Source organism: Grammomys surdaster, unplaced genomic scaffold (assembly GCF_004785775.1).
Source record: "Grammomys surdaster isolate TR1022 unplaced genomic scaffold, NIH_TR_1.0 136, whole genome shotgun sequence".
In the NCBI taxonomy this organism is placed as follows: Eukaryota; Metazoa; Chordata; class Mammalia; order Rodentia; family Muridae; genus Grammomys; species Grammomys surdaster.
In genome coordinates this window covers 12,076,779-12,098,354 of record NW_021604594.1, presented here as the reverse complement: position 1 = coordinate 12,098,354, position 21,576 = coordinate 12,076,779, and the positions used below count along the sequence as shown (strand labels likewise).

The 21,576-nt window shown below is 42.4% G+C and overlaps 1 protein-coding gene across 3 annotated transcripts in view; it reads left to right on the top strand.

The window, feature by feature from the left end:
- The window catches only part of Map3k20 (mitogen-activated protein kinase kinase kinase 20), a 158,206-nt gene that overhangs the window by 82,927 nt on the left and 53,703 nt on the right, over window positions 1–21,576 (top strand). For all 3 annotated transcript variants that reach the window (XM_028762878.1, XM_028762879.1, XM_028762880.1), the window contains exons 7-10: window positions 143–280; window positions 6,776–6,862; window positions 12,559–12,633; window positions 17,759–17,865. In XM_028762878.1, the coding sequence (XP_028618711.1) occupies window positions 143–280; window positions 6,776–6,862; window positions 12,559–12,633; window positions 17,759–17,865 (407 nt within the window). The remainder of the gene's footprint in view (window positions 1–142; window positions 281–6,775; window positions 6,863–12,558; window positions 12,634–17,758; window positions 17,866–21,576) is intronic.

Genomic DNA, 21,576 nt, shown 5'->3' with positions numbered 1-21,576 from the left:
TGGGTTGTTTTTTGTTTTTTTGTTTTTGTTTTTGTTTTTGTTTTCATTTGAAGAGGGTTATCCATTTCTGATGATGGCTTTGTGATTAACAGTCTCCCATCAGTACTGGGTAGAAAGTTGACGTTGATTCCTGTGTCCTCAGATCTGTGACTTTGGTGCCTCTCGGTTCCATAACCACACAACACACATGTCCTTGGTTGGAACTTTCCCATGGATGGCTCCAGAAGTTATCCAGAGTCTCCCTGTGTCTGAGACCTGTGACACGTATTCCTATGGTGTGGTGAGTACGTTTCTCATTTCTCGTTTACCAAAGGACATAGGAAGGAAGGGCCAGCAGCTTAGAGAAGAAAGTGACCACAGTTTAACCTGCTTGTGCCTGAGACAGGGAGGGCCATCTACAGTGGAGGCATTAAGGAGGGGCTTTCTAGCTGTCACGTGTGTGCTTTGGTCACTTACGACTGAGCTAATCCGTCCTGCAACAAGAAGAACCATCACTACTTCCAAGAAGAAAATAATACAGAGGCTGACGAGAGCGAGGCCTGCCAGGAATGCCGTGTGCTGCGTGGAAATATGAGCGTAGAACAGCAGTCGTGCAGTTCCCTGATCTTGTGAATCTCTTGGAATATGCTTGCTTGTAATAGACGCCCACATGGTGTCTGACGGCCAGGAGCTGCCGAGCAAGCTAAACTTGTCCATTTCCAAAACTACAAAAGAACGTGTAGTTAGACCAGATAGCCTTGCCCAGGTCCGCTGCAGATGCTATGAAAACAAATGGTGAAGTTGAGGGGTTAAAGCGGACGGGATGACGGCAGGCGGGAGGAGTGGAATCAAGGGAGGAGCCAGCTAAGGAAGGATCGTTAGAGAGGAAGAAGCCTCTGGTAAGGCATTTCCTTCTACAGGAAGGAATCCTTTGTGGCTTCTTGTTTGAAGTTTTTTTTTCCCCCTAAAGTGTTGTATATCCATTAAAAGACCCAGAGCATCACGGGGGATTCTGAGTCTCTGGCTCTTAGCGCCCTCTGTGCCATGTACGCCACCTCCACTTTTACACATTACCTAGCAAAAAGGACACTAGCACTGTAAACAACAGCTCACACCCCCTCCGCACACCCCTTTCCCTCTTCAGTCCACACTTGAGCTGGCCTCCTTATGTGTGGGGCTTTTCCCATGGGCCAGTGCTTCCTAAACCCTGGCACCTCTCATGCACAGGAGGATTCTGATGGCTATTGAAAACAATGTCAAGAATGGATTGTATATTTTTGGCTAAAGTCTAGGATTTTAGAGTAGTTAGACGATAACAGTAGTATCAGCTGTAAGTATCTAATTCCCCTTAATTCTGAATGTTTCTAAGAATGGAAACTGCATTATCACTGACAGCAAGGAAACATTCCTCCCTGATATAAAGGGGAAAACAAAATAATAATCCCAGAGAAGACTGGCTTCCCAGGCTGTGTTCTACGTCATTACAGTGTAATCATCATACACTTATCTGAAAATTCTGAAAACGGGGTTTATTACAATTTTTGTGCTCAGGCTAGGCCGCACAGTGGACCGTCTGCCTGGCAGATACAAGGCCCTGGATTCAACCCCCAGCACTACAGAAAGAAAAAACTTAAACTTCTTTGTCTTCTCTTGCCAATTTATGGTCCTTTACTTGAGAGAAAATGTTTGCCTACTGAGTTAGCTCTGGGCTGGACACAAACATGAGCTGATTTAAATTTAAATTTAAATAGCATGTTTGATGGTACCAGAACCTCATTTCATTCTGTTGAACAGATGCCATACTCTACCGAGCCTCCCATGGAAGAAGAAGTTTTGGGGAGGCAGCGACATGGCTGAGCACGTGGGTCTTTTGCCAGCTCTCCCTGCATGTAGAGGTGTATAGAAGGGTAGCGACTCATACACCAAGTGTTCTCACGTAGCTGGACGGGCTCTCTGGCTTGTCTCCTGTTCCAGAAGCCTGTGTATGATTTGTGCTTTGACAGTTCTCCCCAAGTCTTGGAATTTCCCTATTTGAGATTTTTGACCTAAAGTCATAGCTCTGAGTTGTATATAGGATGAACTTTTAGTTTCAATATTATTGGATTTATGAAAATAAACTCCATACCACTTTCTTTCAAAAGCTTCCAGATACCTGGGACTTCGTGGGAAATGCAACAGTCTGCCTTTCCATAGATAGTGCCCTCTTGGTACCTGTAACCAAGAATTAATGCCTTTTCCCCTGGAACCATAGCTGCTGACCATGACTCCTAATACTAAGGATCACTCCTGTGTCTTTAAATCTGTCAATTCTCTGAGCACTTTTTTAAGTGCTGCCTGGATCTTTCTTCCTGAAGCTGTAGGTTTTCCATTTGTTTATAAAAACCTTTCACTCCAGGGACTGTGTGCTGCTTTTGAGAGAGGGATCTCTATGCATGCACACGTGAGGCCTTCAGTGACATGTGTCCCACCCCTGACTTTGCTCAGCCCTGTATGGCTTTCTCGCTGGGAACAGAGTTTTGTTTTGATTTGTTTTTAAGACAAGAGCTCACTCTGTAGCCCTGGCTGACCTGGAATTTTCTATGCAAGTCAGGGCTGCCTGGAACTCACGCAGAGATCTGCTCTCACCTAGCCTCTGGTATTAAAGACATGGGCCATTCTGCTGCCCAGGAACGTGATATAACAGACACTAAACAAGTCATTTCCCAAAACAAATCCACACTGCCAGGACTACTCTACACCACACATCAGGTGTGGCTCAGAACCCAGCTCTCCAGTCCCCTGACTATATCAGTCTCAATTCAGGATTCATGAAAGAGCCTTTTCTGCCCTTGAGTGGCAGAAATAGAAATGTTTCATTGTCTCCTTAAAAGGGCTTGAAGAAATGGCTGCTCCCCCAGAGGACCTCAGTTCAGTTCCCAGCACCCACATTGGGGCTCATAACTGTAACTCCAGTCTCTAGGATCTGGCACCCTCTTCTGGCCTCTGCATACACTACACTTGTGTCAGACAGACATTCAAGGAAACTTAACAGAAAATAAAAATAAATAAAAATCTCAAAACAACAACAAAGCCAGCATGGGCCTGACAAATGGTTTAGTGTGGGTAAAAATATTTTCTAGCAAGCCTGACGAGCTGAGTTTAATCCCTAGAAAGACCCACATGGTCGAAGAGAACACATTCTCTCTCACGTCTGACTACATCATGCATGTCCTGCATAAAATAAATAATTATAAAATCATCTACCATTAGTTTCTCTTTGAGGGAAGTTTGAGAATGCTAGCTTGCTTCACACGAGAACTCTGTCAGCAGAACCTCAGAGAAGTTTGTTCGTGCTGATTTCACGATAAGAATTCGGGATGATGTTGAACACTGTCCTTTCTAAATAAGCACCATCAGTGAAAGGGAGAATACAAGCCTTGCTCTCCAGAACCTTTTGTTTTAAACAACCATTTATACAAGCAAAAAGCCAAAATTGGTTATGAGTTCCCAGTAGGTTGGGCATCAGAGAAAGAGACTGCATAGTTGTTCCAATTGAGGCCATGTTAGGTATAGACATTTGTGATCCTCAAGCTTCAAAAGTGTCGCCAACCTAAGAATATAGTTATACAGAATCGTGGAGTCCCTTCCAAAGGGATGTAAAACATGCCATAGTCCACAACTAAGAGAACATGGCCATCAAAAAAAACCTCACCCCCCTCCAAAAAAAAACCCCCAAGGCCTCATTTTATTTTTAGTCTTTCTCTACTTGATAGACTTGAGTTTTATCTGAACACGTGGCAAAACTAACTAGTCTCCTGCTGCCTTCAAAGACACATCTTGTTGCTATGCAGAGCAACAGAGCTAGTCAGCCAGTTGTCCTTTCTCCATTTTACCAGATGTTTGTACATCCTTAGTAGATGATCTGCTAAGAAGAAGGGTGCAGATCACTGAACAGGCAGCCTTGTAAGAGTACACGGCTCGTCACCCTCCACAAACAAAGCTTTCCAGTGGCAGTGCGGAAGGGTTACTGTCCTAGGAGCTTCCAGCCAAGGCCAGCTTCAACAGAGGGAGCTTAGGAGGCAGCCTCTGCAGCTTGTCTAGAGCGCTGTTCCAGAACCAGCCTGACTCAGGTGATGGCTTCCTATTGTTTGTGAGAGAAAAAGCAGAAATACACAGCCGCGTCCAAGTTTCTGTTCTGTAAACTGAAAATAGAAATTTTCCTTGTGAGTGCAGCTTAACTGGGAGGACGTCTCAATATACAATGAGTTGGAAAATATTTTTAAGGTGAAAGATCACAGCAGTGTTTGGCCTGCATCCTTGGAATGGGAATTTTAAGGCATCAGCTTAATGTATTTTTAGACCTCCAAGTGACTTCCTTAAAAAACTTACGCATTGTGCCAAATGCCATTTTTATTGAATGTATTTAAAAAAAAAATAAACAGCCACCCCTAGCTTGTTCTGCATTTGTTTGGGTACATTCCCAAATCTAGGGTCTTAAGGGGAATTAGGGAGGTGCTGATAGCGGAACCAAATAGAAGACCTTGTTTGGGTCCCATAACCTGAGGCTTCTGGCAATGTGCACCTCTGTCCCCACAGTTTTAAATCCCTCAAGCCACCTCCTTTGGCTACCTTAGCTATTCAGAGACACATGGAATAACACAGTCCAGATGTTTCAGGGTCACACCTCTTCATTGATTACACTTTTGATATTTTCCAGCCAAACATTTTGGTCTAAAAGAGTGAAGACTAAATACCTTTCCAATGTTATTGCCTCAGAGTCCTGGGAGCTACAGTTTACTCTGTAGACTCCAGGCAGGTTTTACATGTGGGCACCACACACCTGTGTGCCTGTTGTGCTTGTCCCCAAACTTAGAAAAAAGGAGGCCTGAGTTGTTCACCTGAGTGTTTGTGAGGCTGAAGCATTTGAAACTGCTTTCTTATTTCCATTTCTCCACTCTTCATCCTCTGTCCCCTTCTGTCCCCAGCACTAACAGAGAGTGATGATCACAGGAAATTGAGGGACCTCATTTCCTGCTCAGCCTAGTGCTGCCTCTCCCCTGCACAGGCAGGGTGGCCAGGTGACTGCATTCCTGTGCTGACTCTTCCCCTCCCTCCCCTACAGCCAGCACTAGCGTCATCCCCTTCTGGGGTGCCCCTTACCTTTCCTAATCACTTGTGTGACTCAAATAGAATTATTCAGTAGCTCTTCTGAAGAAGTACCTTACACACTTGATTAAAAGCCCAAAGAGGCTTCGGGGAATTTTTTTTTCCCTCTCCTGCTTGAGGAGCATCTGCCAATTTCCCTGATTTTCTTGCTAATTATCTTTGTGTTCGCCAGCATTCATTTAACATGCTATGACTTGAACAAGACAGCAGGCTGGCTGAGGATATCATGACTATACAGTTTAAGGCTTACAAGACTTACTCAAGTAGAGCCTTGCCTTCCATCTAGACTTGTATTAAAAATAGGCTTTTGAGTTTGCAGCAAGGGGGAGCAGAGTTGTCGCCCCGAATCTGCCTCAGCTCTGTACCTGCAGCAGAGCCTGTTGTGTTCTCTCCATCAATGGAGATTCCCCATCCCTTGAATTACGTGGGATGAGAACACAGCCTCCAAGTAAGAGAGCAGTTTGTATCCCCGCTGACCTGTTTGGTAGCTGGCTGTATGTAGGCAAGTTCATCTGACTTTCCTAAACACGGTTATTCTTACCTATACAGTGAAGATGATATCAGAGGACTTACTTGATGATGAACAAGGCAACAGAAGAAACGGGGATTTGGAGCACATTAGGCCCTCAATAAATTATAGTGCTCGTCAAATTATGATTATTAACAAAGTTAGAATTGCTTTTGTGCTTTGCAAAGTACTGGTAGGCTATGTCTTGGGATATGAGGCTGGCATGGTGACACATGCCTGTAATTTTAGCACTTGGGAGGCTAAGGCAAGAAGAGTATCATGAGTTCAAGGCTAGCCTGAGCAACATAGCCAGTCCCTTGTCTCAAAACCAATTTTTGGATGCCTATTTGAATAAAAAGAGAAAGCAAATGGGTGTTCAAATCTCCACTTCTCAGTGTTTAAAGAGAAACCACACCCACCATCCTAGAACGAGTTTCATTTCTGTTGATGGTCATTGCCACACTTAGCTTGACTTTTACAAGGTCAAAGTTGGATGCATAGATTCATTCATGCACACAGTCAGCTTATATGTTTATTAAATGTGCACTATATTTCAGAATATGACATAATATATTATGTAGGAATGGATCCCTTAGAATGACTCATTCTGAAATTTGTTCAAATCACAATATCTAAATGTTATAATTTCACAGATATCTATCAGTATGGGGTCGATGAGTTTGCTAATGATTTGAACTGGGGACTTTGTTGTTTGTTTGTTTGTTTGTTTGTTTAAATGAACCTTTAAAAACTGTGTTGAATTCCTGGTTGCTATCTAATAAAAAATAAATGTATCTGAGATTCAAGGCATAAAGACTGTTCTCTAACAAAATACAAAACCTAGTCTGTAGGAAAATATGTGAAAATACTGGGGAGTCCTAAGATCAAGTTTAATCCCTAATACAAAATTTTAAGTGTAGACACTCCAATTTCTTAAACAATTTTTTTCTTTATATACAAAGAACGTAAAAGTATATAATATATGGTAGAAGTCCTGTATATGAATATATACATATATTGTGAAAGTTTCTACAGACGGTTGGCTACATGTAATAACTGGATACAATTAAGTGCTAGCTACATTTTCAGCAATATACCAATATAAAGTACCAGAATAAAAATTCCATTTTCTTTTTGTCCTAGGTTCTCTGGGAGATGCTAACAAGGGAGGTCCCCTTTAAAGGTTTGGAAGGATTACAAGTAGCTTGGCTCGTAGTGGAAAAAAACGAGGTAAGACTCCGTTTCTCCATTCAGGTGCATAGATCAGAAAACAGTATTGGGGTTTTGCAAAAGACTTTTTCATCTTCTTCAAATTGAAAGTAAGTTCACGCTTATGGAAAGATTAGCAGTAGGAGCCAACACAAAGGGTCAGAGTGATGTTATTCCTCATGAATGGACCCTTTACATCTAATTGTTGCAGCTTCACGTCGTGACGCCGTAGATCAAAAATTGTACAAGTACTGTACTAGTTTCTCAGTCTCAATTGTAAAACCTGGGGGTTTGTTCTTAGTGATGAAAGAAGCCATTGCGTCCAAGGTAGGGGAACAGTTTAACTGCATCTCCTGCGTTTAGGACATCTTTTTTACTGGCCGGGAGTTGATATATCTGTAAGAGACCTTCAGCTACTTCAACTTACCTCTCCCAGCAGGAGTCACTATAGTACAAGAAACTGTCGCTTAGATGAGAATTTCAAAAATAAAAGAAGAAAAAATAGTTTCAAAAAGGGGAAAAAATTACAGTTTTGCCACCTACGTTGAGCACTACATTGAAGATGAGCTCCTCACTGGAATCGGCGAGGCGGTGGCGAGAGCGCTGGCTTCTTCATGCAGAGTCGTTCCATTTCAAAGGAACTTCAGTGGCGTAAACACCGTGTGTGCTGTGTCCCCGGCCTCGCTTTTCTTCTTCCCACAAATTGAGGCTTTCAGCTCGTTGGACCTATGAGCCTACTTCAGAGAACATGGCACATCCATATCAAAGAGAGCAACTACATTTTGAAAGGTTTCAAATTGCCACTGAAATGCACAGCCATGGAAATCTCTCAGCATAAGGGCCAAGCCTCCAACCTCACAGCACTAGGAGAACGTGGGCGGCGCGGTGGCCGTGCACACTCGCCTTTGCAAGGCAAAACCACTTATTTCCCAGAACTTCCTCATTTTCATTTCCGTGTACAAAGGCCGAGTGTAACCTTAAAGTAAGATAATCTCCACGTGGAGACTGTCTAAAGAGAGTCCCTTTTAGCGCTTTAACAGAACTGGATTGACCTGCCCCACCCCCGTGTGAGTATAGAACAAGCCAGGTTAATCAGAAAGCTGCTGTTGACCAGAAGAAACCAAGATTCTGTCTCCTGGATCCCGTTAACCCAGAGCTACCGAACTCATTTGTCCTCTCGACTCATTGAGGACTGGAGGCGCGTGGTAGTGGCTGAATTTGATGGGAGAGGGCTGCCCAGCATGAGAGATGAAAAGAACTTCCTTGTAAGACCGGGCCTCACTCATTGCTCCATGAGAGCTGCTAGGTTTTAATTAGACAATAGTAATTTTCCATGCACTGTTCAGTAAGACCTCACATGGGATAACTGATCATTTTACATGACCCACTTGTTTCTGTTCTATATCTTTTGCCAGTGAGGTGGTTGGGTGCTTAGTTCAGGTTTACAAGTCTAAGTGAAGACAGCTCTGACCTTCTACTGACCCAGAAGCAGGGTAACTCTATGCAATCTCTGCACCACATGGGATGGGCCAGGAAAGGGCTTTAGAAAGCCACCCAGATCCTCCAGAGTTGACAGAATAATTCGTATTTAGCAGTAATACTTTATCTAGAGAAAGACAGAGTAGGTTGCAATCCAGCATTTTTAAAGCCAAAGAGAATGATGTGACTTCCATCCAGCCTAAGGGTTGGGACGCTCCCACCAACACCCCTCAGAACTTAACATCACACACAAGGCAGCCATCTCCTGGCCCTAGAGCCAGTGGGACATATTGTGGTGTGCTGTGATGAGCAGCTCAAGGACTTCCTGAGCTGGTCACTAAGAAGTAGGAAGTTGAGAGAACCCACACGGTGACATGAGTTCAGCTTGCCAGTGAATCAGAGTACAACTGCTTGACTTAAAGATAATTATCTACTCTTCGTTCTGCACAGTACCTACTTGTGGGGGGAAGAATGTTGAAATTAAGCCTTAGTGGGATTTGCAGTGTCACCATTCAAGAAGGCGTCTTCCTTTTGCCATGTTAGAGGCACTGATTCCCAACCAGTTTCTGTTCACATAGTCTCAAAGCGATTCCCAGAGAGTGAGTTCACTTCGAGAAGCCTAACTCGTAAAGCCTCTTCAACTTCCAATATTTCATTTGTCTTTACTGTTAAATACCTCTAGTTATTGGGTTGGAGAAAGGCTTCCATATTTCCGGCAGTCTTCATTTAACTAAGAATGATATGTTTAAACTGCCAAGGGGAAATTGTTAACGTGACCTATCTAGTCATTCTGTAACATCTAAATCCAATTAGTAGAGTAAACTAAAAAAAAAAAACAGATTTTTATTTTGAAATAATTATGGACTCCTAGGAGTATGTAAAAGTGCTCACCCAGCTTCCCACTGCTAATGCCTTATGTATGGCTGCAGTGGCATCCATACCAGCCAGTTAGGATAGGGCCAGGACTCTTAGACCAGGTGGGGGTCTCTCTATAATCTCTAGCTCCACACAGCTGAACTTACAGAGAGGTCACGCTTTGTTTGTTTGTTTGTTTTGTTTGTTTTGTTTTTTGAGACAGGGTTTCTCTGTGCAGCCCTGGCTGTCCTGGAACTCACTCTGTAGACCAGGCTGGCCTCGAACTCAGAAATCTGCCTGCCTCTGCCTCCCAAGTGCTGGGATTAAAGGCGTGCACCACCACCACCCAGCGAGGTCATTCCTTCTAACACTGTATCTAAGGACCTTTGCTCTCAGCTCCTACAGAGTAAGGCTTTAAAGTAATCACTTCTGACTTTAGCCTCTATTGAAAATGGATCCATAAACCCTGTTACACCTTTCGAAGGGAACAGTGAATCTGCACAGAAAGCAGTAACTTAAGAGGGCATTACTAGGAACTTTTTAAATACAAGAGATACATGTATTTACTTTTTTTCTTTTATTTCCATAAAAATCAGTGGGCCTTCAGAATGTTCTAGAGTATAATTTCTACAGAATATCCTAGAATATAATTTCTACTTTTATAAACACTTGGATTCTTATATAAATGTGCTTCTTTGTAAATAGCAAATTAATTAATATTAAAAAAAATCTTCATGACACTTCAATTATTACTGGGACCAGTAAGATGGCTCAGCAGGCAAAGGCACCTGTCACCAAGCCTGATGACCTGAGTTTAATCCCCAGGACCCACATGGTGGGAAGAGAGAACTAACTTTCTTAAAGTGTCTTCTCCTTTCCACATGCACACCACAGCACAGGTGTGTACTTACACATACACACACACACACTAAATAAAACGTAGCACTAAAGTTTTAAACTTAAATTTAATATACTACTCTTTAACTTTAGAATGATAAAACCAACAATTTTTTGCATCTTACATATGAAATGATGCAAAAGTAGTTTTTAAAAATAATACCCTACCTAGCTTAGTTATTGGGAGATACTCTACTTGTGAACTCTTTGTTCTAAAATATTTAAGCAGTAAATAGTGTTGCCACGTAGCACCAAGATGTGGCCATTTCCATGTGTTTGGATGCACCAGGAATGCATTAAAGTTCTGTAATCAGAACATATATGCTTCAGATTCTATTTTAAAGTACCTTTTTAATGCAGTAAAGAAATCCCTTACATAAAAGTATCTGAGTCTGTGATTACTACTTGACAACATTAGATATTTAAGATTACTTTTCTCTTTGTGTAATGTTTGAAATGTTGTATCTAAGGTTTCCCAGTGAGAAAAAAGGACAACAGGGCCTTCAGCCTGTTGACATCGCTTCATGGGTGAACAGACAAGGCTGTGCTGCAGTGCATCCCTCTGAACCTTCTGTTCAGTTATATGGAGTACACACGCAGCTGCATGCGTGCAACTGTAGTGTGTCTTTACTCATTCTCACTCCCAGTCATCTTCTGCCTTTTAAACAAACAGCTGACTTTCCTTAAATCTCCATCAAAAATGTGCAGTTCGCAATATACTAAAGTAAGAGTTGAAAACATTGTTCTCCTCTGGGATGTCAAAAGACTAGGAGTTTCCAAGGCCTGGCGTAGCCTGAATTTGGAGAGCTTGCTTATTTACTATCTCCATTATATCAACTCTAATGCAATGTGATATAATGTAACGTGATGTATAGACTATCAGTTTTCTTGCCCAGACATCTTTTTTTTTTTTTAGGTCTCTGTATAACTTCACCCAAATCCAGCCAACTTTGGTTTTAAATTTTCTATTTGTAAAATATCCTTGGCAGACAGTTTTAGGGACTTACACCTTAGTGCTTAGCTTCACAGTTCTTTACTCCTCAACACCCACCCATGCACCCACCCACCCACGCACACCCTGAGCACTGGGGACGCAGCCCAGTGCTTCGTGAGTGCCTGTTGCTCTGCCACGGATGTGTCTCCAACCCGAGTGCTCTCTCTACAACAACTGCTTTGACAACCCTGGCTCCGCTGAAAAGCAAACCAGAAAACCTCAACTTGCCCACATGCAACATGCTTCAAGCCAGCGAAGCCATGGAATGTGGAGAATAAATGGAGAATAAATGAAAATACTACAGAAAGCATGGGCTAGGCATAACCTCACTAGATAAGATGATGAGACAATTTAAGGTGCTTAGCCTTGTGGGTAAATGACATTGAATGGCTGCAAATACAGCCAGGTAGAGGTAAGCTGTGTTAGTGACTTGGTTCTATGACCAGCCTTGTTGCTAGTGACAGTACTTAGAAATCATAGTTAGTTGTGAATAATGTAAAACCAGTCTCCTTTGATTTCTTGTGTTCGGGTGTTGTACTCTTGAGAAGTCTGGTGTATTTGGAAACTGTTAAAAAATTTTTTTCTGTTTATCTGTAATTTAGTTAGATGCTAAGTCCAGAAAATTACAAACTTCATTTTGTTTATTTGACCTGCATAAATACACACGGATCACTTGAGATTTGGTGGCTTGCAAGAGAATTCCTGATTATATGACACTTTGCCATATATGAAAGATGGCATTTGTCTTTACAGTGTTGAGGATCCCTCAAACTCAGACTCAGTGCCTCAAACATGCCAGGCCATTCTGTTGTTGATGAGTTATTGGCCGGACCGTTAAGCCTTTTAAAACAAAAATTCCTCCTCGAGATAGGGGCATGTCATATTCTATGAGAACCAGAACGGTAGGATGTGTGAGTAGGATTGATCCTCACAAGTCAATTTGTTTTGTATCAAGTCCGGTTCAATTCACAGGTGTGACCAGAGGTAAAGCCAAATGAATCGTGCTCTCTGAATGGCACATTCAGAATTACCAGTGAGAAAATGCAGAGTGATCTTCTGTGCCAAAGATGGTTTCAGAGCCTCACACCTACTGCCAAAACTCAATTTGTTTCCTAGTTACCTGGCTGGTGTGCACAGATCTTAAGTTGCTATAAAAGCGCAGTAATAAATTTGTGGTTTTAAATACAGCGTTAGGCCCCAGCTTGCCCCTCTCCCGCTGTAGCTGTGATTGTTCCGCTGCATTTGTCACGATGAACCTGACTTTTCCATCTACCAAGATTTCCACTTGGGAAAGCCGGAGCCTTGGGAGATCAGCAGGGCAGATCAGAACATGAATTCTTCTGTCATATATTAATATTAATCTGTGGATGCTTTAAATTCTGTGTCTTGTTTAAGCTTCTAAGTTAACTCTTTGACGATCCACCGAAGGTCATTTTCTTGTCTGGAGGAGTAAACCCGTGTTTTTTTCTTCTGTTTTCCTCCTTTGTTGCAGAGATTAACCATTCCAAGCAGCTGCCCCAGAAGCTTTGCTGAGCTGCTCCATCAGTGTTGGGAAGCTGATGCCAAGGTATGTTCACTATGGTTCACATTTCTGAAACCTCACGTGTTCATTTTTGAGGTTTTAAAACTCCAGGTAGCAACTGAATTGCTAAGCCTGTGAGCCTCAGGATGATGGCTAAGGCCCCAGGTTGACACCTCCATATCTTAATCAAGTGACTATTATTGACTTTTTTTTTACAGCATTTGTCAGCATTCTGGTCTCAAAAACGGTTTTGTTCTTTTGCTTTTAATCATGACGATGTGCCTTGTTTAAAAAAACAAAACAAAACAAAACAAAACAAAATAAAACCAGCTAACACAGTGCACACTGTATGTGAGGCTGTATTTTGAGCACTGTCTATTAAGTCTTGGATACAGAAGCTGACTGATGTCAACCTTGGCTCACAGATGGAGCTAAGGAGGCACAGGTTAAATGATGGGTCCAGGACACACGGCTGGTTCTAGTGGAGCTGGATGTGAACCCAGAGAGTCTGCCATGACTCTGCCCTGAGCCTCTTCTCCATCGCCTTTCTCTCTAACAGAGGAGCAAAGAGAGGTTTTGCTTTGGTAGAATCACAGTGTGTCCTTCCTGGACAATTCCAGGGATGTTTTTGAGCTGTCACAATAAGATTGAAGAAATTCTAATCCTAGGCTTTCAATGCATCTATCACAAGTAAACATGGATAGCCCATCTCCTCGGCCCACAAAGTTCAGCTTTGAGAAAATATTCTTGGGTGAGTGGTGGTGGCGCACACCTTTGAGCCGAGCACTCAGGAGACAGAGGCAGGTGGATCTCAGTGAGTTTGAGGCCAGCCTGGTCTGCAGAGAGAGTTCCAGGACAGCCAGGTTATTACACAGAGAAACCTGTCTCAGGAATTAAAAAAAAAATCTTCTTGGATATTTATGGAAATAGTTATGGATAAAATAATAACTAGTCTTAGATTTGCTTCAAAGTAAAGCGCAGGGCAATGGACAACTATACAAGTTAAGCACGAATATCAGGGATAAGCTTTGAAGCTCAGTCATAGGATATAGAGGCACACTATATTGTTTAGTGCTCAGTCATAGGATTTAGAGGCACATGTATTGTTTAGTGCATGCTTACATCTTCATAGTAAAGGTTATAGTTTTAAAATGAGTCTCATAGGTTAAACATTAAAACAACTGAGCAATCCAGAACTCAAGGAAGAAACAAAAGTCATCATTCAAATTTGTATAATGTTTTCATGGAAATTGAGGTCTTACTACCTATTCAAAAATAAAGGCCTTAAAAAATAATGAAGAAACATAATAATATGGAATTCTCCCATAATTTGTACCCATTTCCAGGGAGAGCTCCAGGAATGAACGGTGATGATGAACGGTCTGTTCTTAGGCAATGTGCTTCTTTAGCGGAAATGGCTTAGAGACAACATGAACGTGATTCCAACACAGTATTTCTGGCATATTGTCTTGCACTGAGGGCAAAATACAGCGATGAAACAGCAAGAGCCCATGTTGGGAAACCTCCCAGCCGTGTGCCTTGCTGCCGTGGCTAGGAAGACTTGCTTACCGGGCTCCCCCGCCATGTGCATCCTGCCTTAGCCCTGGTGTCCAGCACACTTCTGTCAGCCTCTCGTCAGGTGGAGCTCCATATAACTTAGTGTTATTTTTCGTAAAGCACGTGACATTACGGTCGTTACTATTTTCATTAATACACTAGCAGCATCTCAAGAGGTTGAGTGCTCCTTCCTACCCCTCTGCTTTAGGGCCTCTTACTTTCAGTGTGTGATTTTTTTTTTTCCTTTTCAGAATGAGGGGTTTTAATAATTAAGCATTAAAAGAAATGTACAGCTTACCAGTAGTTAAATTAAACTATAAGCAGATGTTTCTATGTTTCTTTTCAAACATGGACTGTTTAAATGTTATCACAGACCCTCTACTGTTGTGTCTGTTACAACATACAGTGATTTTTAGCACTGTTTTCTTTTTTGTACTTAGAAATTTCACTTGAAATTATTTGCACTGAACTAGAATAATGCACCCAGATCTCCAGAATTGTAATTATGTTTCAGTATGATTTAATTCTTTGGTTGAAAACTTGATGCTACATTAGTTAACGTCCTCAGAATGTGCACTTAAATGACAATATGACCACACTGAACAGTGAGGAATTTAAGCCCAGAGCAACTGCCATGAAACTGGCATGCCTTTAACATGTAGGAAGTTGAATGCTCTTTCAAACCAAAAACTCTTGTGTTCCAGCCACATGAAATATAAAGTAAGTTTGAAACACATTTTTGTTTTCTATACTCATGACATTTTATTCTGATAAAAGTACCCCAGGGCACTGTGTTTGGTTTGATCAGAGAGTGGCTGTGGCTCATCCCTCAGTCTTCATGGCTAATCTGCTGGCACAGGCTTCCTTCCCTGAGCATGCTTCCTCCAGCAATATTGCACTAAGCCTACCTTCCCAGACACTGTGAGCCCTTGCCCCGACCACAGTCAGTCTGGGTATAACCCTAGCTTGTACAGTGATACATTTTCCTGCTAAATGGATTGCAGGATCTGTGAGGGAGTATAAATATATTCATAAACACACACAAACACACACACACACACACACACACTCACTCACACGCTTTTAAACATCAAATCTTTTATCTCATAGAGTATGATACCAATTCCTACCTAATTCTCAGCAATAGAAAGTAGATGCAGAAACCAGACCACAGTAAATTTTCTGACATTTTCATCCCCTGGCTCAGAGTTGGGACCAGTCCTGCTGTATGGAGAGCAGCAGTCAGTTAGAGTATTTTATTCCTGTTTCAGACTTTGGACTTTAGAGTATTAACACCTAGATTACAATATTCAGTTTCCCTCTAGGGCTAATGTTCTTTTACAGTGAAAGAGACCTATAGGAAAAAACCTAATATTGTATAAGTGATAGTACATTATTCATTTCAGGTGGCCTAAATCATGTGCTCAAAATATTCTATTGGAGTTGGAAATGTAGCTTAGCTGGCTGAGTGTGAAGTAGAGGAAAAGAAGTGTAAGTCTATATAATAAGTCCAAGACCAACTTGGGATATTCAAAACCCTGTCTCAAAAATAAGATAAAATGTTTTTTATATATATATATATATATATATATATATATATATATATATATGAATGAAAATAAAAGAAAGATGAGTATTGTTTTGTCTTAAAATGGCATCTCTAAAGCTGATAATTAAGTAGGAATTGGTATCATAGTCTATGAGATAAAAGATTTGAAGTTTAAAAGCATAACCCAGGTTCTGTGACCAGCTTTCTGTATAAGGCTGGATAACTTGCACCTTTCTAGTTGTGCTGTGTATAAAATGGAAATAGCAAATAGAGACATGAGATAGGAAGGTGCTTAATAAGAGGCCCTGCTGTGACTTCTTTTCAAGATGAACAGATGTTCATGACATTCTCAAGGCACCTACACCCTTCAGAGGAACATCCACAGCTCCTACACAGTGACACCAGTTCTGCAAACAGCACACTTGAAACCGTTACTACAGAATTCTACAATGCCTTGGCTGGTTTCGAACTTCTGTGCTCCAGTAATCCTCCTGGCTCAGCCTCCCAAACAGCTAGGACTACTGAAATGTCCCGCCACAGCCAGCTATGCCTGTCTTTTAAATGCTCACTCTGATAATGCATGTGAGCAGGGTTTAACTGTGATGGCAAAAGTTTTTTAAAGGAATTCTTGTCACCTAAATACAAAGGAGTTTAATTTTATTTCAAGAATAATTAAATGTAGGAGAAAATAAGTCTTTAATAGTTCATTGGGTGGGCTGGGAATGCAGCTCGGTTGGTAGAATGTTTGGTTAGTATGCACAAGATCCTGGGTTCATTTCCCTGCACTGCATAAACTAGATGTGTTATACGGCCCAACATTTGGGAGGTAGATGGTAGATCAGGAGGTCAGGGTCATCCTCAGCTACACAGAGTTGAAGCCTGGGGTCCATGAGCCAGGTCTTTAAAAAAAAAAAATCATTAGCCCTGTTGCTGCTTTTCCTTGCAAAATGAAGATCCTGCATTTCCTGTATTTATGTTAAAGTCAGTTCTTGTGCAAAGTTACACCTTCTTTTTTTTTTTTTTTTTCATTTAAAACCTGACACATGGTAGGAGACAAGAAGATCAGAACAAAGTTTTAAAAAAATAGATTTGTTTACATGTACCCTGTTTAAAGCATTTTCCTTTGCTTGTCAGTAACATTTAACTATGCTTTCTTACACACACACACACCATTTGTGTATGCGCACGTGTGTGTGCCCTCGAAATAAAGACAGAAGAAGTCAATAAATATCCTGGTTTTACATTTCTGAAATACGGAGAAAGCGCTTTTCTTAATAATGTCAGAAGCGCCAGGTCCTGAGAGCAAGCCACCTCAACATTGTTCCTTCCTGTTTTTGTGCTCCTAAATTAAAATGCGTGTTTTAATTGCCGCAGCTGTAATTTGTTCTGAAATGGTGTAATTATGAGGCACGGTGAGGAGAGAACGTGCATCATCCTTCTATTATCGGTCTCCATTTTTGTTTTAACCTTTTGTCTGAGCCTTGGCTGGAGTGGAAGGAGGTGAGTGCAGACGGGGCTAGAGACAGACTGGGCCAGCTTTTTCAAGAACTGCCTTCAAAGCCGTGGGATAAACCTTGAGAACAATGACATTATTCTGACTTTAAATCTTTGTTTTGAAACCAACTGATTTGGGACGTTTTATTAGCTCCAGTGGGTTGGTAGGCAGATATTGCCTGCCCACACACGTTTTATAAAAACAGACATTATGTAGTGAAGAGCAGAGTGCCCAGAATACAGAATGGAGTTGAGCTCTGACCAGGTCTGCCACACAGGTACATCTGTAACGACGGAGCTCTTGGTCAGACCTCAAAGTAAGACTTAGTACCTCTCTCCGTACATACAAACGAGTACTTGTTATCCCAGCCTGATGCTGCATGGTAAAAAAATCAACGTATACATCTATCCCTGTGGATAATTAATTGAGGGAAAAGACTATGGCTCCCTGCACCTGGTGGTCTGCTGGCTTTACACAGGAAGTCAGAACGCTGCCATGTTATGGCTGTACTCTCTCTCCTGTTGTTTTGTTCCTCTAGTCTCATGGTGGTTCCTTCTTCTCTTCTTCAGAAACGGCCATCGTTCAAGCAAATCATTTCAATCCTGGAGTCTATGTCAAACGACACGAACCTTCCTGACCAGTGTAACTCATTTTTACACAACAAGGCAGAATGGAGGTGGGTAGCTCCAGCTTGAGTCCCGGCCCAAGGCTGAGGAGAACCAGACACCCAGTGTACAGTCTTGATGTCTAAGCACAGCTTGTGGGGTGGGGGAGGAGACGGGGCAGCAAGCCCAAAAGTTATAACCCCGCATTCATGTGTGAGAGTTTCTCTATGCTTGCCGTCTTAGCTGCATCTAAGTGTCTGGGAAGAGTACTAAAGCCATATCTTCTAAACAAAGGCCATTCCCAGACCCTTCTCTGCACACATTCTGTGTTAAGAAGCTTTGGCCTCTTTCCAGAAAAAAAAAACAAACAACTTTTTAAAAAATATATATATATATGCATAGTGTTAGCCTTGCCATGTGTAGAGCATTTTATCTGCTAGTGCAGGGAGTGGAAAACCTATTAAAAACATGGTAGATGTTACAAACCCTAGCAAAACGAATGAGTAAAGAGAGAACGGATTGTGTGAGTGGAAAAAACAAGCCCAAGATGAAACAGTTGGACCAGGTCGAATGACGCAGGGAATATAAATAGCATGTTTGGGAGCTGGACACTGTTCCTCCCCTGACTCAGCGGAGATTTGAAGTAACTTCATCCCTGCTCCCAGTACCCATGGCAGTAACGTGATGCCCTACGCCATCTGCTGGTGCTAAGGCAGTACTGCATGCATTGGCTCTTGCCGCCTGTCAGTACACATGACTGGGGGCCTTCCGATTTGATTGATATTTCACAGTGACCTTATTTATTTAATTTCATGCCTCGGACACGGCTATCTAGGACCATTGGCTTTCTTGATTTTTTTTTCCTAGCAGTATAAAATTAATGCGTTGAGCTCCCATCTAGATCTGAGGGCTTTATTTTCTGGTCTAAATTAACTTAACAAAACCTTGGTGTGACATGTTTCCTAAGTAACACGTAATCACACCACTTCCCCTCAAACTGCATATGTGTGTTTCATTGCTCTTCAGACAAAGACAGAAATACTTATGATTCAGAAGGCCCACCATCCAGCCTCATCTTGAGCATGCCCTGAGCTTTCAGTCCCTCCACGGAGGCCCAGGTCTCCCTCACCAGAGCCTCTCAGTACAGCCTCCTCTTTATAGACACCCTGTTTCAGTCACACATTCCTCCTGCCCCACCCTCCCTAGCTCCCACTAGCCATACAGGCATTTCTGCAAGGGAGCAACCCCCCACTCCCTGGCCAGGTCAGTTGCACAGAGCTCTGGGATCACTGCGTGCATGTATCTTGCGGCTCGAGTGTTGGGAAAGCAAACAGCTGTTTTGTGTATCTCTATCTCCATCTCTTCCAATAACAATTGCTCAGTAAACATGAAGAAGAAAGGAGGGAGGGACAGGGGGATAGAGAGAGGGAGGGAGAGAAGGAAAGAGCCAATCAGAGAGCATGACTACAGTGATGTAAACACTGCTCTTGCCCGGGAAGATAATTATGGACCCAGTACATTTGTCCAGGCAGTGTGCTTCTAGTCAGATTCATTAAACCTCCTCTGGCCAGTACTCCTGTCCGTGGTGGGCTACTGTGGTTAGTTCAATGTCCCCAGACATACAACACTGTCAGCAGCAGCCTCAAAAACACCTGTGTCAAAATGCTAACTGTGAGAACACAAGCATCCGCATCCTGCACTGATGAGCCACGTGAAAGAGAAGGACTGGCTAGCCGAGTGAGTGTTAACAATGAAATCTGATCCAACCTGAATATATATAATACAGGGTTTCCCTAAGGAAATGCTATTTGATCTGTTACCCCAAGGATTAGAAGGATTTAAAAACTGAATACCAGTGTGTTTGACATAGGGTTCTCTAAGTGTGCCAACAAAGAAAACAAAACAAAGTTATTAAATTTTCTGCAAAAAAAAAAAAATTGAAATTTCTCATAGTGGAAACCACTACCCATCCTAAATAAGTTTACAAGAGAAACGTCGTTCAGTTATAACTTTCTCTCCTAGAGGGGTAGACTAGAGCTTCTCAGCTATTTTGTGTCTAGGACTCCAGTTCACTTTTTGTGTGTTTATGTGCATGGTGGATTTATATTCATATGTGTGTGCACATGGAGGTGCTATATGCACGTGTGTATGAAGGTACACACATGTGTGCATAAACAGGGGAGGACCTGGGTTTATATTCATGTGTGTGTGCATGTGGGGGTGCTATATGCACATGTGTACACAGCTGCACACGTGTGTGAAGAAACAGGGAGGACCTGCTCTATCACACTCTTTCCTTGTTCCTTGAACCAGGAGACAGGCTATGGCTGGTAGGTCCCAGTGACCCTCCTGTCTCTGCCTGGCACAGTGCTGTGACTACACACAAACACTGCCATGCCCAACTGTGCACGTGTGTGCCAGGATCCCAACCCAGGTCCTCATGCTTGCATAGCACACACCCCTACCCAGAAAACCATCTCTCCAACATCTCTATTTCACTCTTAAAAATTATCGGGGACCCCAAGAAAGCTTTTGTTTGAATGAGTCGTATCTGGCAATATTTATTACCTTAAAAATAGAACTGAGGCCGGGCGGTGGTGGCGCACGCCTTTAATCCCAGCACTTGGGAGGCAGAGGCAGGCGGATTTCTGAGTTCGAGGCCAGCCTGGTCTACAGAGTGAGTTCCAGGACAGCCCGGACTATAAAGAGAAACCCTGTCTCGAAAAACCAAAAAAAAAAAAAAAAAAATAGAACTGAGAAAAAGTTAAAATGTTACTAGTTCATGTAAAAAAAATAGTAACTTCACGCTGCTGAAAAGATGGCTCAGTGACTAAGAGAACCTGCTCCGCATCTGGATGACGGCAGTTAGCTCCCAGTACCCACATCAGGAGGCTCAGGGCACACTGGCACTCCAGCTCCAGGCTGTTCATCGCCCCTTTTTGTCTCTTTGAGACCCCACCCACATGCATGTATGAGCAAATAGACACACACATAGATACACATAAAAACAAATCTTTTAAAAATAATAATAAATTCAGCCCCTGCCTTCATTCCACAGCCCATATGCCATAAAACATCAAGAAAACTATATGTTCTTCTGAGAGAATGATGGTAGAAAAGTCACGGTGCCATCTGTCATGATGCGATCTTGAAAACCTGTTAGGTCTCAAGAATTCTCTGAGCAGCTCTGTAGGACCCTGACCGTGCTACAATTCCTAGGTTCCAAGAAGCATTTCAGTTAAAACAGTACTGTAATGAAAGCGCATTTCACAAAAAGAATTCGACTAGTACTATCATCGAGTAAAATGATGATGTTGGTGAGGATGTGGGGAAAGAGAGATCCTTCCCTGCTGGTGGATAGTAAACTTGTGCCACCACTGTGCAAATCAGGGTAGAGATTCCTCAAAGAGACGAACACTGAACTTCCATACGACTCAGCCATACTCCTCACTGCTCCATTGCTGTGAAGAGACACAGTGACCACAGCATCTCTTATAAAAGAAAGCCTTTAACTGGGGCTGGCTTGCAGTTAGAAGGTTTAGTCTCAGCATGGCAAGGAGCAAGGCAGCACACAGGCAGACATGATGTTAGAGAAGTAGCTGAGAGGCCTACATTCTGTCGTCAGGCAGCAGGAAGAGAGAGCCACTCCACCTGCCTTGGGCTTTTGAAGCCTCAAAACCTACTCCCTGTGACCTGCTTCCTCCAACAAGGCCACACCTCTTAATCCTTTTCAAATAGTGCCTCTCCCTGGTGACTAAGCATTCAAATCCAGGAGCCTAAGG